The 15636-nt window shown below is 37.7% G+C and overlaps 2 protein-coding genes across 4 annotated transcripts; both read left to right on the top strand.

Annotated features, from left to right (window-relative positions):
• The first annotated feature begins 1615 nt into the window (after positions 1–1615).
• On the top strand, positions 1616–4032 carry LOC148102011 (dispanin subfamily A member 2b-like). Of its 3 annotated transcripts, none has more exons than XM_087844394.1 (4): positions 1616–1690; positions 2078–2129; positions 3231–3448; positions 3674–4032. In XM_087844394.1, the coding sequence occupies exons 3-4, from the start codon at positions 3245–3247 to the stop codon at positions 3827–3829; spliced, it is 360 nt and encodes a 119-aa protein (XP_087700520.1). In that variant the 5' UTR covers positions 1616–1690; positions 2078–2129; positions 3231–3244; the 3' UTR covers positions 3830–4032. The 3 variants fall into 3 exon arrangements, with proteins under 3 accessions (XP_087700520.1, XP_087700519.1, XP_087700521.1); XM_087844393.1 differs by having other exon boundaries at positions 1644–1690; positions 1973–2129; XM_087844395.1 differs by lacking the exons at positions 1616–1690; positions 2078–2129 and adding an exon at positions 2559–2646.
• An 8000-nt stretch (positions 4033–12032) lies between these two features.
• Positions 12033–13848, top strand: LOC102776152 (interferon-induced transmembrane protein 3-like). Its single transcript, XM_035914342.2, has 3 exons — positions 12033–12160; positions 12937–13166; positions 13714–13848. The coding sequence occupies exons 1-3, from the start codon at positions 12079–12081 to the stop codon at positions 13846–13848; spliced, it is 447 nt and encodes a 148-aa protein (XP_035770235.2). The 5' UTR covers positions 12033–12078.
• The last annotated feature ends 1788 nt before the right edge of the window (positions 13849–15636 follow it).

The raw sequence follows: 15636 nt of genomic DNA, 5'->3' as shown, positions 1-15636 counted from the left end.
TTTAACTTGGCAGGTTTTTTGATTTTGAGTCATTTTTACTGCGCACAGTACACCTGGAATGTGCATGAATGCACCAGAGCTTCCTTAGAAAAGCATGCAAACTGGAACCAACCCAGAACCCTTCTCTTGTGCAGTGGCCATTGTTACAAATGCCACAAACCTCATGCTCTAAATACTCTAGATGCATTCAAACATATTCTAGCTGTACTCTGCAGATGTCAGTTGGAGCTGTGAAGCTGGTGCTGAGGTGGAGAACGTTGCCAAACACAAAAATCAATTCAATTCAATTCAATTTTATTTATATAGCGCCAAATCACAACAAAAGTCGCCTCAAGGCGCTTCATAGATACAGAGAAAAACCCAACAATCATATGACCCCCTGTGAGCAAGCACTTTGGCAACAGTGGGAAGGAAAAACTCCCTTTTAACAGGAAGAAACCTCCGGCAGAACCAGGCTCAGGGAGGGGCGGCCATCTGCTGCGACCGGTTGGGGTGAGAGAAGGAAGACAGGATAAAAGACATGCTGTGGAAGAGAGACAGAGATTAATAACAGATACGATTCAATGCAGAGAGGTCTATTAATACATAGCGAGTGAGAAAGGTGACTGGAAAGGAAAAACTCAATGCATCATGGGAATCCCTGGCAGCCTACGTCTATTGCAGCATAACTAAGGGAGGATTCAGGGTCACCTGGTCCAGCCCTAACTATATGCTTTAGCAAAAAGGAAAGTTTTAAGCCTAATCTTAAAAGTAGAGATAGTGTCTGTCTCCCGAATCCAAACTGGAAGCTGGTTCCACAGAAGAGGGGCCTGAAAACTGAAGGCTCTGCCTCCCATTCTACTTTTAAATACTCTAGGAACAACAAGTAGGCCTGCAGTGCGAGAGCGAAGTGCTCTAATAGGGTGATATGGTACTACAAGGTCATTAAGATAAGATGGGGCCTGATTATGTAAGACCTTGTATGTGAGGAGCAGGATTTTGAATTCAATTCTGGATTTAACAGGAAGCCAATGAAGGGAAGCCAAAACAGGAGAAATATGCTCTCTCTTTTTCTAGTCCCTGTCAGGACTCTTGCTGCAGCATTTTGGATTAACTGAAGGCTTTTCAGCGAGATTTTTGGACATCCTGATAATAATGAATTACAGTAGTCCAGCCTGGAAGTAATAAATGCATGAACTAGTTTTTCAGCGTCACTAAGAGACAGGATATTTCTAACTTTAGAGATGTTGTGCAAATGGAAGAAAGCAGTCTTACATATTTGTTTAATACAGTGGTTCCCAAACTTTATTTTGCTGGGCCCCCCTTTGTTTTACAAGAAAAATCTCATATATATATATATATATATATATATATATATATATATATATATATATATATATATATATATATATATGTGTGTGTGTGTGTGTGTGTGTGTATATATTGAACAGCAGAAAAACATTTGGGCATGCTACTCTTTTTATGCTCCTTCATACCCCTAAGATAATCTGTAATGATGCCAATACTTACCTGTCTGGAACAAGCATAGTGACTGGCTTACAGGAAGGCCCGCATATATCTAACCTGGTTTTTTTTTGTTTTTTTTTTTTACGTGGGCGTTACAGGCTGCCTGAAGTGATAGCTGTTATTTTGTTAAAAACACCCACATGCATTGCCACTGCTGAGCCCCCATCGACAAGTGAAAGTAAAGGTGAGTCTGTTTTAGTAAAGTTTTAGGAGAAGCAGAATGAACTTCAAAGTAAGAAAACAATTTAAAATGTATTTCTTTGTGTGTGTGTAGTGGTGTTATCTTACTTTTTCTTAAACTGTCTTTCGTCAAACTGTTTTTACATTGTCTAGATTCTAGATTGTCTCAGGGGCGTCTTTGCACAGGCTGGGGTCTGAACTGGGGTCTTGAACGATGTGTGTGTGTATCTACATATTTATTATGTATGTATGTTGTTAAGACACTAACACAAAGGTTGTGTCACAGCATACGCACCAGATAATTTGCATCGAATGCAAATGCAAAACTTTGTTTCCCACCCACATTTCCGCTGCTGAGTCTCCTTTGGCTGTTAACTCCACTCCAATCCAGATTGCACATAAAGACTGAGTGGACTTGCACTGACTGACAAGTGAAAGTGAAGGTGAGTGTAAGGTTTATATTGTTGATTGTCATTTATGCTTAGAAATATTTACTCATATATGCTTTGAGTTTTATTATCGATTGCATAATAATGGAGGTTTGATCCGTAGTAGTCTGTGGAGACTCTGTGTGCCTTCCAGAGCACTCTGGCATACACACACACCTTAAGGTCATGAAAGAGGTTATATCTTCTCTTACTGATTTATGGTAGGAGGACACCTACTCTGTATCTGTATAAGAGCCCTTTGTTTAGATGGAGCGCTAGACTCCTGGCACCAGCCTTGGGGAGTCTTCACAGGGTCACATCTGGACCCAACAAACACATACACACACACACACACACGCAAGGTACTCTTTGTCCACATGCATATCTGTAAGACGTAAGACGTCATATGTTAATGAACATTGAACACCAATGCTTTTTGCTGTTGTAGTTGAATTGTCTCGTTCCAGCGAGGTGTTGTGCTAGACAGACCCATCAGTGAGTCTGTTTTAGTAGAAGCAGAATGAACTTCAAAGTAGGGAAACTATTTAATTTCTCTGTGTGTGCCTGTGTGTGTAGAAGCGTCGTCTTACTTTTCCTTGAACCGTCTTTTTGTCTGTTTTTATGGTGATGCAGTTCCGAAATTGAAACTTGTTTAAGACTTATTTTTGTTTTCTCTGTGATATATATTGAAGTTGTGACATTTATGTGGCTATGCGGTGTGAATTTTAATTTTGTGGTTGTGGTGCTGTAGTGGTAAAGTAGGGGGTGGGGAGTGTGCTCAACCTTACTGGCATGCAGTATACTCATCCAGCAAGTCTAAACCTGTTCAACCGCTTCCTGTAAAAAGCTGGAGAGACATATTACCAGTATGTCTAAGCAGGCTTATGAAATGAGATTCTGCTCTCACAGTCGAGTCACCGACTGTGAGAGCAGAATCTCCTCAAAGACACATTTGCATTAGTTGCCAGTGAGTGTTCTATCAAAAAAGCACTTTCTCATATTATATTATATTATATTATATTATATTAACATCACTGTAACTCCACTGCTGTCCCAAAAAAGAAATCATCAACAACAATAACTCTTTTGAACACCTTTATTCTCTCCAAACTGCAGTTGAGCTCACAACAATGACAACAACGAATCCTCCACGTTACCATCCATTTCAGGACAGCATGTATGATGGGAATGGGGATCAACAATCAATGGTTCAGCACACCACTGTGATCATCAGCACTGAGCCACCAAATGACCATATTATCTGGTCCCTCCTCTGCTTTTTCTATTCAAACCCGTGTTGTCTTGGACTTGCAGCTCTTATTTATTCTATCAAGGTGAGGTTAAATAAATTGTTTTTTTCATGAACTAAGCATCTGTTATACTTCTGTGTGTGTGTGTGTGTGTGTGTGTGTGTGTGTGCGCGTGCATAAAAAAAATATATTAATTTTTACCTGTCTACTTACTATGACCTACATTATATTGATTTTACCACATAGATCAAGTTAATATCCATGAACTCCAACTACACTTTTACAATCTATATGTTTCTGTCCTTTTAGGCCAGAGACCGGAAGGTGGTTGGAGATTTGGAGGGTGCACGGCATTATGGGGCCACTGCTCGCCAGCTTAACATCACCTCCACAGTCCTGGTTGCCCTTGGACTCCTGATATTCATTATTACGATAATAGTTGTTTTTACACGGGTATCTCGTTAAGCTCTCAAAGTAACAAACCCTGACAAAACGCTTCCTTTTAACAGATTGCCGTGCATTGCTTGCTGCTGTGACCTATCATTAAAGAATTTGGATGAGGAATATTAACATCAGTTTTATTATCAGTCTTGATTATGTCTTTTGTTAGAAAAAGACACAATTTTTCTAATATATATATATATATATATATATATATATATATATATATATATATATATATATATAAATGGATAGAAACAGATATATTTTTATATATATATAAATATATTTTCATATTTCAGTGAAGGTAAATGTATATAAAGATGATTTTTAGCCGATTAAATTAATGTTTGTGCCTATCTATCTACACCCAGGTGAAAAATAAGCACACTGCATTTGGCGTCTGCTAAATTACATACGGAACAATGAATGACAGTATACGGAATTCTTCTTTGTTCACAAAAACCTTTTTCCTGTAGCTGTGGATCATGCTGCATATTCACTGACGGGGATCTCAGCTCATTCATGGCAGGAAAATCTTTTTATTGAGATGTTTCATTTTCCACTCACTAATATTCCACAGAAACAGTGTGGACATTTCATCCCCTTAGAATTTGCTTGATTTAGAGAATTAAGAGTTGATTTGTATGCTATGTTATAAAAAAAATATTATCTTTGAGATTTAAATGGTGTTGGACTGTAACTCATTAAAAAATATTACTAGGGTTTTATTTTATTTTATTTTTTCAGATTCCATCAATTTCTGGGAGCTCTGTAGCCTCAGTAGCAATTCTTTCTTCCTTTTTTGAAATGTATGTTGTAGTTTAATGGAAATAGTCTACTTCTGAGGAATTGTTGTTTTAACCTCCTAAGACCTGAACTCTCCCACAGCATTAGTGATGGGATTTCCGGCTCTTTTTAGAGAACCGGCTCTTTCGGTTCGGCTCACTAAAAAGAGCCGGCTCTTTCGGCTCCGAACCGGCTCTTCAGGTTGTTTGTTGCTTTAATTAATTAATTATTAACAATAATATAAAATTATGCACAAAAGGAATTACTAATGTTAAAAAAAAGTGGTTTTATTTATATATGTTTATATATAAATATATGCGGTGGCCCCTAGAGACAAAACACGTACAAACTCCAAAAAGCACATACATAGTCCAAAACACATTTCTAGCATGAACTGAACTTCCAAAACAGAGCTACCTAGATCACTTAAATTACACAATTGAAAGCATGAAAGCATATGTGTATTGTTTGTGTATTTATACACAAGCATTCATATATAGTCAAATAAAAAAAAAAAAAATGTTCATTTACCTGTTACTACCACACACCAAATCCGGTCGTTGGTACTTGCTGGCTTGTGTAGCCACTAGGTAACAAAAGCTCAACACTGCCCCTAGCATCCCGGAGCACTTCTGTTGTCTTTTGTACGTGTTTTGAGTTTTTATGTGCTTCTGAGTTTTTACGTGTTTTGGAGTTTGTACGTATTTTTACGTGTTTTGGAGTTTGTACGTGCTTTAGGGTTTGTACGTGCTTCAGAGTTCGCATGTGATTTGAAGTTTGTATGTGCTTTGTCTGTAGGGGCCACCGTAAATATACTTTTATTTATTCACTCCACATAAAATGTAATAAATAAATCATATAATACAAAAATCAACTATTCACATTTCAACTTTTAACTATTTGAATTTTCAGCTTTTTCCTTTTATAAATTTAAAGTGAAACAACACAAAACACTGCAAACCACAACACAATTAAATATAAATTATAATGTGAAAACAAAAAGAAGATGCATATTCTCTGTCATATGGACCTGCATGAATAAACTTTCTGAATCCTTTATCATCTGCAACTGAAAATAGTTGTGGATGATTACTATACCTTTCTAATGTGAAGTTGTTGTCCCTGGCTCTCTTTCTCTCTCCGGCTCTGTTCCTGTGATACTGAGTGTAACTACCGCCCCTCCCCCCTCTGTCCAGCGTAAAGCACAAGGCTCGCTTCTGGAGTGAAGCGGAAAAAAGTGCGAGAGAGAGAGAGGGTGAGAGAAAGGGAAAAAAACCCACGGCTCGCGATAAGGAGCCGGCTCGCGTCGTTCAGCTCTAAGAGCCATTTCGTTCGCGACATCACTACTTCATAGGAAAATAAGAAGACCACAGAAAAGATTCAAGGGTATAGTGAAGGAGGGTAGGTGTAACAGAGGAGGATGCAAGGGATGGGGTGAGCTGGAGAAAGATGATCTGCTGTTGCAACTCCTAAAGTGTTGCAACTACTTCCTCTTACGCCTTTCATAGACATATGCGAAATACAGCTGTATAAATGTGTCGCAGCCCCTGGCATGCGCACTCACAACAGTGGCTGAGCGTAAACGGAGTCATGTGTGGAAATTTTTTACCTCCACAAACAGCCAAGACGCGATTTGCGATACATGTGGCAAGACAGTGAGGTGTTGTGGCAACACCACTAACCTCGTCAAACACCTCAGAGTAAATCATATCACAGAATATGAAGAGGAAGAAAGGGACAGGTGCTGCTAGGGCGAGACAGATGTCTCTAGCAGAGTCCTTTAGTGCTGCAGGCAGGCAAGGTGTTCAAACAGCGCACTACTTCAAGTTTTTTTTTATTTCTATATGATAATTCTGCATTATTAAGCAATATGAACAAGTAGTCTGATGTCCTTTAATCATTATTAAGCTATATCCTTATATTATTACTACAATTACATAATACAATATATAATTGCATTATGAAATACAATGAAACATTAAGTTTTTGTACAGAGTATTGGTATCGGATCAGTATTGTCGATACCACCCTGAATTTTACTTATATCGGATGTATCGGATCGGAAAGGAAATCAGTGGTATCGCACATCACTACTAATGGTCCACTGCTAAAATGTCCATTTGATATTATCACATTAATTATAAACTCACGACGTTACAAACTACAAAATTAGTTAGAAAATGGAAAGATAAAGAAAAATGGTGTTTGGTGATATTTGGTTACTGGGCAATTAAGCCCAACAGCTCAAAAATATCACCAAACGAACCTTTTCAGTGCTTTAAATGAAAATGTACAGTTACTGTATTTACCAAGGAAAAATCATAATGTCTAACACTTTCAGTGCAAAAGGATACAAGAAAGCCAGGACAGAAGAAGAAGACGATTGATTCCTTTCAAAGAGAACGAGAGTTTTGCAAATTATATTTGTAAAACAGAAAATTTAAATTGTATTTATAAATGTTTAATTCAATGAATTCGGGTCTTTTAATCAGATATTGATAAGGATGTTGTTGATATATACACACACACACATATATATATTTATATATATAGTGGATCAGCTTGTTAGTCTAGGTAAGCGTGGCTGTAGGTATCATCTGTAGTGCTGCATTAACATCATCTAGCAGACCTTCTGAGGGTACTTCACGTAATCTTGGTAACCGGCTACGGGGTATCCAGGTCTCAAGCTTGGCCATGATCCTATCTTTCAGGTCAGTTCCTCTCGCACTCAACGATCCTTCTCCTATTGCACTTGGGGCTTTGTACCCAATCTCGGGTGGGGGTGATGACCTAGCGTCCTGGCTTGCCCTTGCCGTAGCATTTATGTTGTACCTTGTCAATCTCTAGCTGTGAGAGCACTCCCTTCTTTCGAATGTTGGAACACTGAGCTACTAGTTGTTTCGCCGTCATTGTGGATGTTGGGTATCGAAGAATCCATAGGTCCCTCATCCTATTCATGTAACCCCTTCCGCCAGGGTTACTTGCATAGTAGCATTCCAACAACGCCCTGTTTTCGTCACTTGCCCACCGATGCCTTCTTAATTCCTTAATTCCTTCGTAAAATAACTTGAACTCCACTTCATTGGCTCGCCATCCTTTTCCATACCCAAAAAGGTTCACCTGGCCTGCATTAAATAAACAAGGCCAATAAGAAATCACAAGAATAATACAAAAATGTCAGCCAGTTAAGCTAAATACATTAAGTTATTCTTGTTCCTGTGTACACAATTTATAAATAAATAAACAAACAGTATATTTAACCAATAAGGATTTAACTAAAACATTTCAACTGCTATATACATATTATATAGCTTCATAACATTTGTTATTCAACAACTATCGGTCAAATCAAAAATCAAAATCAAATTGTTTGGACTGGCAGCAGCCAATTAGCCGATCGGCTGAGCAAAGTCATGTGGTTGGAGTCATGTATTTGTGATGTGTTCAATGGCAGGAAATTACTAAATTCTAGTAAAACAGATTTTACTCTGGGTTACATATGCTAACCATCTACTTACCTTTTACCAATGATTTTGTATACCATTGAACATCCTGAAATGACAGGTTTGTAACTGATGCAGAGTAGTGTTTATAAATGATTGATCAATGAGTTTTAGAACATGAAAACATAATTAATAAGGAGTGTTATACATTAGCTTATTCATCATGAATAAAGTGTTCAAAGCAGTGCTTGTAAACTATTAACTGATTATGAGAAATACTTTGTAGATGCTGTAGAGATAATTAAGTAGCCACTAACTAATGCTTAACAGATGAATAACTAATGCTTAATAGTGTTCTTTGAAGAACGAGCAACTAGAAACACTACCAGAAGGAATCCCTCAGCAGATGCAATACTGGAAGTAAGATCCTACAGTGATGAGCCCCTGCCAGAGAAGTGGAGATCCACTGACCAAGGCTTCAATTTATCCACGTCTTACCCAGGTGATGATACGGAGACTGTGCATTGTGGCAACATCAGTCCCCTCTGAGAGAATCTCAGACAGATAATTAATGACAGAAGAAACTGGATTAGCTCCTCAAATCTAAGGCACTTGGTATTTCTTAATGCCAACCTTCCCTTTAATTAAAGATCTGGTTGTTCATCTTTTTCTTTTTGTTTTGTATATTTTAATCGATATTTTATTGTGTTGTGGTTCGCAGTGTTTTGTGTTGTTTTATTTTGAATTGGTTTAAAAGGAAAAAAAGCTGAAAATTTAATTGTAAATAGTTGTTTTTTGTACTTTAAATATATATATTTTTTACATTTTGTGTGCTGTGAATAGATAAAATAATATTTATATGATAAACATTTATAAATAAAAAGCACATTTTTTACAGTAGTAGTTCATTTTGTGCATCATTTTATATTGTTGTTAATAATAAATTATTTAAAGCAACAAATCAACCCGAAGAGCCGCTTCGGAGCTGAAAGAGCCGGAGCTGAGCTGAAATGAGCCGGAATTCCCATCACTAGTCTGGATAGCAACTGTGAGACGAGCTAGTATTCAGTTCTCTTCCATCTCCAAATATCTGTTGGTACTCCAGACATTTTCATTCCGGTAAGTTCTAAATATGTTCATATAGCCTATTAGTTTTATTTTTGATGCACTCTGAGGTCATAGCAATTGATGAAACACATCGTGACTGGGTTCCAGCAAGGGGCACTCCGAAATCCCTGCTTCAAACATACCACCATGCCAATCAGATTACTTCTTCCATGTGAGGGTGAAGAGGTGACCCTTCTGGATAAAAATGGTGAAGGTTTGCTGTGTTTTGGTGAACGGTGTGGTAGTAAAACCAGGGAAAATGAAACTTGCTCTTGTTAAATATTAATATATAATATATAAGTCTTGTGCTGTATAAATAGCGGTAATTTTTAAAACAATACAGTAAATGAAGTAGTGTTAGTAGTGATGGATATCATGTAAATGCTGTCATGATTTTGTGTAAACATTTTGTCATTTGTAAACTATAAATGACTGGATTCTACATTGTAACTGATGTGATGTTCTATAAAGTGGTTTTAATTAAAAAAAAAGGGCAAAAATTAGTTTGTTTCTTCATTCATCTTTTGAACAGTGGTACTCAGGCAGTACATATTCAGTAAATGCAAATTATTTACATGGCAGTGCACTTCAGGCATAAATCTAGACCCCTAGATAAAACATTATGGGTCATTCCCACAACCCACAGCTTTACTGTGTTCCAGCAAAGTATCCAATAGCAGTGACAACTCCTCCAAATTAGCAGGTGGGATTTTTCTTTTTTGAGGACAGCTCCTTTCACCTTTCAATACGGATGGTCTGTTTATGTTTTGATTGAGAGCCTTTTTTTGGGCAGCTGAAGAAGAGAAGTCTATCTTATGGCCAACCTCTGGCTGTATCTTGGTCATATTACCAGGCAAAACCCAGTATGCAGGTTCATCTGTAACAGTCCTTGTGCCACAGATCCGCACTGTTGCTTCTACTTTAAACAGAAGAGCAGTGACATGGGTCCACGACTCCGGCCATACAGGTGCAGTGGGCGGCTTCAACCTTCCCTGTGATGCTCACAATGACCCATGGCTGCAATGCTGGTTCATTCAGTCTTTGAGAGTGCAGTACCTGAAACACCCACAGACAAAGTTAATTTAAAGACAAGGACTTTAATGCGCCAAGGCCGACATAATCTCGATATTTTGAAGATTAGTACAAAGGAAAAGTATAATACAATTAATGATATTAAAAATGAAGGTATAATTCAATATAGACATGCAGAAATGGGAGAAAATTTATTGATAGTTAAAAATATTCAAGATAAGATCATTGCTGAGAATATGAGGGATGTGGTGTGGCTCATCTCTCTCGGGCGTCTCCCGGTAAATTGTGATGAAGATGAGACCCTTGAGCATCTCTTGTGGGATTATCGAGATAAGAAGGAGAATGAGGGAAACTGGTTACGAGGGCTTTTGTCTCTTTCTCTACTGTAAGAGTAGCAAGGGAGTGTGAAACTTTCTTTGGGGGGAAAAACCAAAGGTGTAAAACAGCTGTGTACTAGTGGTCGATATCGATATTTCAGGATCGATATTTCGATCCTGAAATATCGATTCCTCCGATACCAGTCATTTATGTTCTAGAATCGATTCTCACATTAAAATATCGATATTTTAGTAATTTAGAGTAAATTTGTAGTTTATCATTAACAGGAACACAGTGGAAAGAAACTATCATTCGGATTGTCTACATTGGAAGTAACTACTTCCTCTTACGTCTTTCATAGTCATGTGTGAAACACGTATAACTGTGTGGCAGCCCCTGGCGTGCGCACTCACAACAATGGCTGAGCGTAAACGGTGACATGTGTGGACGTATTTTACCTCCACAAACAAGTAGTAGTTTGCGATACATGTGGCAAGAAAGTGAGGTGTTGTGGCAACACCACTAACCTTATCAAACACCTCAGAGTAAATCATATCACAGAATATGACGAGCGTATGTTGAGGCGAACTGAAGAGGAGGAGGGAGTCCTTTAGTGCTGCAGGCAGGCAAGGTGTTCAAATAGCACAACTTCAGTTTTTTTTATTTCTATATGATAATTCTGCATTATTAAGTGATAAGAACAAGTAATCTGATGTCCTGTGATCATTATGAAGCTATAATTTGAGATTCAATAAAAGATACAGTAAATAAAATAAGTTTTTGTACAAAGTATCGGTATCGGATCAGTATCGTCGATACCACCCTGAATTTTACTTGGTATCGGATCGGAAAGGAAATCAGTGGTATCACACATCACTACTGTGTACTGCTTTTTGTTCCTGTAAGTGGTATTTAACTGAGAGCCATACTAGGCTCCGGGCGCGAATCTGCTGATCGTCTGCCCCGCGATGATGCATTCCCTCACCTGTTCTTGTTTTGATTAAAGAATGTTAGCTACCCCTCACCGCTTGTCTGCAGGCCTTATTAAATGGAAAACTTCCACTTCCACAACTCATCTGGTCTCATCTGACCAGATTATATTCTCAGAGTATTTCACAGATTTGTCTAAATGTTGTTCAGCAAAGCTTAAAAGTTCTTAAACTCTTCTGATATTTCTTTTCACTCCTCTGTGTCCTGACCTCCAGTGTCTTGATTTCGCTTGCCTTTTTTGCATCTCCATTTTCTCATGTGCTCAGATTTTTTTTCCCTATACTGTTTTTCATTATAACATAAAACTTATGGACATCTACTGGCTGGATTGTTGCCTACATCTGGTGAGAATTTGATGTCAATACCACCGTTCAAAATATATTTACTTAGAAAGTTGGTAAAGCGTTCAGTATTTATTTTTATCAAAGTTCCTTCTTTTGATTATGTGAATGACGCAAATAGCTGAACCAAGCACAGCACAGCACAAATGTGAAACTAACCACCAACGTCTGCTTTCAACTCCTGTATACTGGGCACTTGGCTGTTAATGGAATTTGAGTACAGACCTCACATAATTACAGACGGCTGAGGGCAATGACTGACATGTTTTGTGATACTGGAACTGAAGATTCAGTTGTTTTGGTAGAGTCTGAGGAGAGGCATGATGAACTTCAAAGTAGGAAAACTTTTTAATTTCCATTTTGTTTTGTGTCTGTGTAGCTGTGTGTGTGTGTAGCAATGCTGTCTGTTTTTATGAGGCTGTTGCACAATGGGGGAATCTTGTGCAAGACTGTTTCTTGAAGTTTCTCTGCCATATATTACAGTTGTGACATAAGAATCTTTATGTTTCTCTTTGGTTGTAATTGGTGTAATTGGTGGTGCAGTATTGGTAAGGTTAGTACAGTTTTCAGAAGAAGACATCTGCATTTGTTCTGTGCTCACTTACAGAAAAGCAATCAAGATAGTAAATGTAGACTTCAGAATTGGGGGAAGGGCGGTAGGTGATGTTTATGTGCTCAAGCCCACTGACACTCAGCAGAATGGCTTCATGTAAAAAGCAGAAGAGAGATTTTATCACTGTGCGTAAGCAAATTTTTGATGTCACTGCATGCTAACTTAGTTTGTATCACCGACTGTGAGTGCAGAATCCTCAGAAAATCGTGTGTTCTGTCCCAAAACATGTTTCATATTCATATCATTTACATTATTTATTTATATTTATCAATTTATTCAGTGAATTCAGATTTCACAATTCAAAGATTTAAAAAAAAAAATCAGGTGAGAGGACATAGCAACCTTTTTGGAAAGTTGGACCCCTGGACCCCACAGCTGTTACTGTTCAGTTTCTAACAGAGACAACTGCTTTAACTCTCTCACTGCCCAAAGACTTCAAAAATGGAATAATCAATGTCAGTAACTCTTTTCAACATCTTTCCTCTCTCCAAACTGCAGCTGAGGCCAGACCAGTGAGAGCAATGAAACCTCCAGCTTATGTTCCAATGCAGGTGAGGACCTATGATGGGCCCTCTGGAAAGCCTGGAGGATCTGTATTGGTTCAGCACACCAGTGTGAATGTCATCACTGAGCCTCCAAAGGACCATTTTATCTGGTCTCTCCTCTGCTTTCTCCACTCACACCCTTGTTGTTGTCTTGGACTTGCAGCTCTCATTTATTCTATCAAGGTGTGTTTGTATGCAAATATATACTTGCCTGCCTACCATATCTTATATACATAATATACATTGATTTACCATATAAATCAAGCTACATGATCATGGCATCGAACACAACAAACACCAAAACTGAGAGTGCAAAAAACTGACTAAATCAGTGGAAAAGTGTGTTCTAATACTTTCCAAGGAAAACTCAGTCCTAACTAAGACCATTGCAAGAGTCATAAGAACAGTTTGGGCTGAAGCACAACAATGTACACAGCACAATAAAGATAAAAATAGAGATAAATGATTTGATGAAAGAAATATCTTAAATATGTTATACAGTTTACATTATTTCCTACACTGATAGTAACAAGGAAACTATATGGGCACAAAAAAAAAAACCAAAACGGGCAACTGGGATTATTATTATAATTGCTTGTGTTTACTAAAAACAGGAAGCGTAACTTTTCCAGAAAATTAAACTTAGGCTATGCTTAACATTTTCAGTTTCAATTTACATTGGGATAAAGATGATTACACTATTACAGTCTATATGTTTCTGTCCTTCTAGGCCAGAGACCGGAAGGTGGCCGGAGATCTGGAGGGTGCACGACGTCATGGGCTCACTGCCCGTGGGCTTAACATTGCCGCCACCGTCCTGTTTGTCATTGGATTTGTGATTTTAATCTTAATTAAGGTTCTGTGACGGCAAATCTATCTGATTATGCTCACAGAGAACCGTACTATTATCATTTACACTGAGATTAAGTTAGTTGCTTCTGTGACTTGTTATTAAGCCTCAAATTCTGTAAAGAAAAACACAGCTTCAGACCCATTGTTTAATTTCAGAAATAGGGGTGTGTTCTAATAGTTCATTTTGCTCAGTCTCTCAGTTAGGAACTGTGGCGGTCATTATAAAAGCTGCTCCGATTATCCAAATGCTAAGGAAAGGTGCTTCGGTGCTTCCTTTGTTGCTTCCGTTAGCACTGGAGCATCCTTTATAAAAAGGGAGGAGAAAAAGGCGTCCCATAATTCATTGCAACAGACCATTTGGCCATTCATGAAAACAATGAATATAATAAAAATAAATGAATATAATAATAAACAAATCTTAGAGAAAATTGTTTATTGCCAATTGATGGATTTTTTAAAAATGAGAATGGTATCTTAGAGGTATCCCAAACAGGTTTTAAAAACCTCCATAGCACTAAGTCACCAATCTTATAGATTTTTAATGATATCTTTCTTACCTGTAATTCTGGTAATCATGTTGTTCTTGTCCTCTTTGACCTAACAGCTGCTTTTGACACTGTAGACTACAACATTTTACTGTCCCGCTTACACCATCTTGCAAGGCATTTATGATACTGCTTTGAATTGGTTTAGGTCTCATCTTTCTGACAGAACTTTTAGTTTTAACTTTTTAGGATTTGAGTCATTTTCACTTTTCAGTTAGGGGTCCTGCAGGGCTCAATTTTAGGGCCTTTGCTTTTTTCATTATATTTACAACTCTTGTGAACCATCCTCAGAAGGCATGGAATATCCTTCCACTGTTATGCTGGTGACTGCCAGATTTATCTCCCTCTGAAGCAGAAAGATGCGTTCTCTATTAAACCACTTCTAGCATGTCTAGAAGATATTAAATCTTGGATGTCCCTAAACTTTTTTAAGATGTAATTCAAGCAAAACTGAGGTGACTGTTTGGTTCTATCGGACCACTATTGATTTGGGACCCCTGGCAGAGTATTTTAAACCTGTTGTTACTAACCTGGGTTTTAAGATGGACAGTGATTTTCAATTGAACTCAACTCAAATTAGGGCTACTGTCAAGTACAGTTTTTATCATTTAAGGCGCTTGGCAAAGGTAAGACCTATTTTATCCAGGCCGTATTTTGAAACAGTAATCCATGCTTTTATTTCATCTCATTTAGATTACTCTAATGCACTGTATTTTGGAGTTAGTTTCTTCTCTCTCATCTGCAGGTGGTTCAAAGCCTGTTGCACTACTTTTAACAGAACTCGCAAAAGAGAGCACATAACTCCCATCTTCGCTTCACTCCATTGGCTGCCTGTATATCTTAGAGTTCATTGTAAAATACTAATATTTCTTTTTAAATGTTTAAACAGTCTTGCCCCACCTTACCTCTCTGAGCTTCTTTGTCTTTAATCACCCCCTGGGTCTCCTAATCTCTGGAACAATCTGCCCCAGCACATTAGAGAGGCCCCTTCATTGTGCTCTTTTAAAACACATCTTAAAACCAATTTTTACTTGTTAGCGTATGACACAGTATGACCCTGATTTTGTTGTTTTAGTGTAATCTAATGTGCTGATTTTATTGTCTTGAATGCAGTTCTAATTATAATTTTATACTATTTTATTTTTGCTATTTGTGCTGATTTTATTATTTTAAAATTAATTCTAACGATCATTTTACTTATGACTTCTTGCTTATCTTTATTCATTGTATCGTTTTTGGCATATCAAATGTACATC

The sequence above is a fragment of the Neolamprologus brichardi genome, chromosome 7, assembly GCF_056152115.1.
Source record: "Neolamprologus brichardi isolate AB-2024 chromosome 7, ASM5615211v1, whole genome shotgun sequence".
Classification (NCBI taxonomy): domain Eukaryota; kingdom Metazoa; phylum Chordata; class Actinopteri; order Cichliformes; family Cichlidae; genus Neolamprologus; species Neolamprologus brichardi.
Note: the sequence above shows the minus strand (reverse complement) of the source record. Positions and strands in the feature narration are given on the sequence as shown.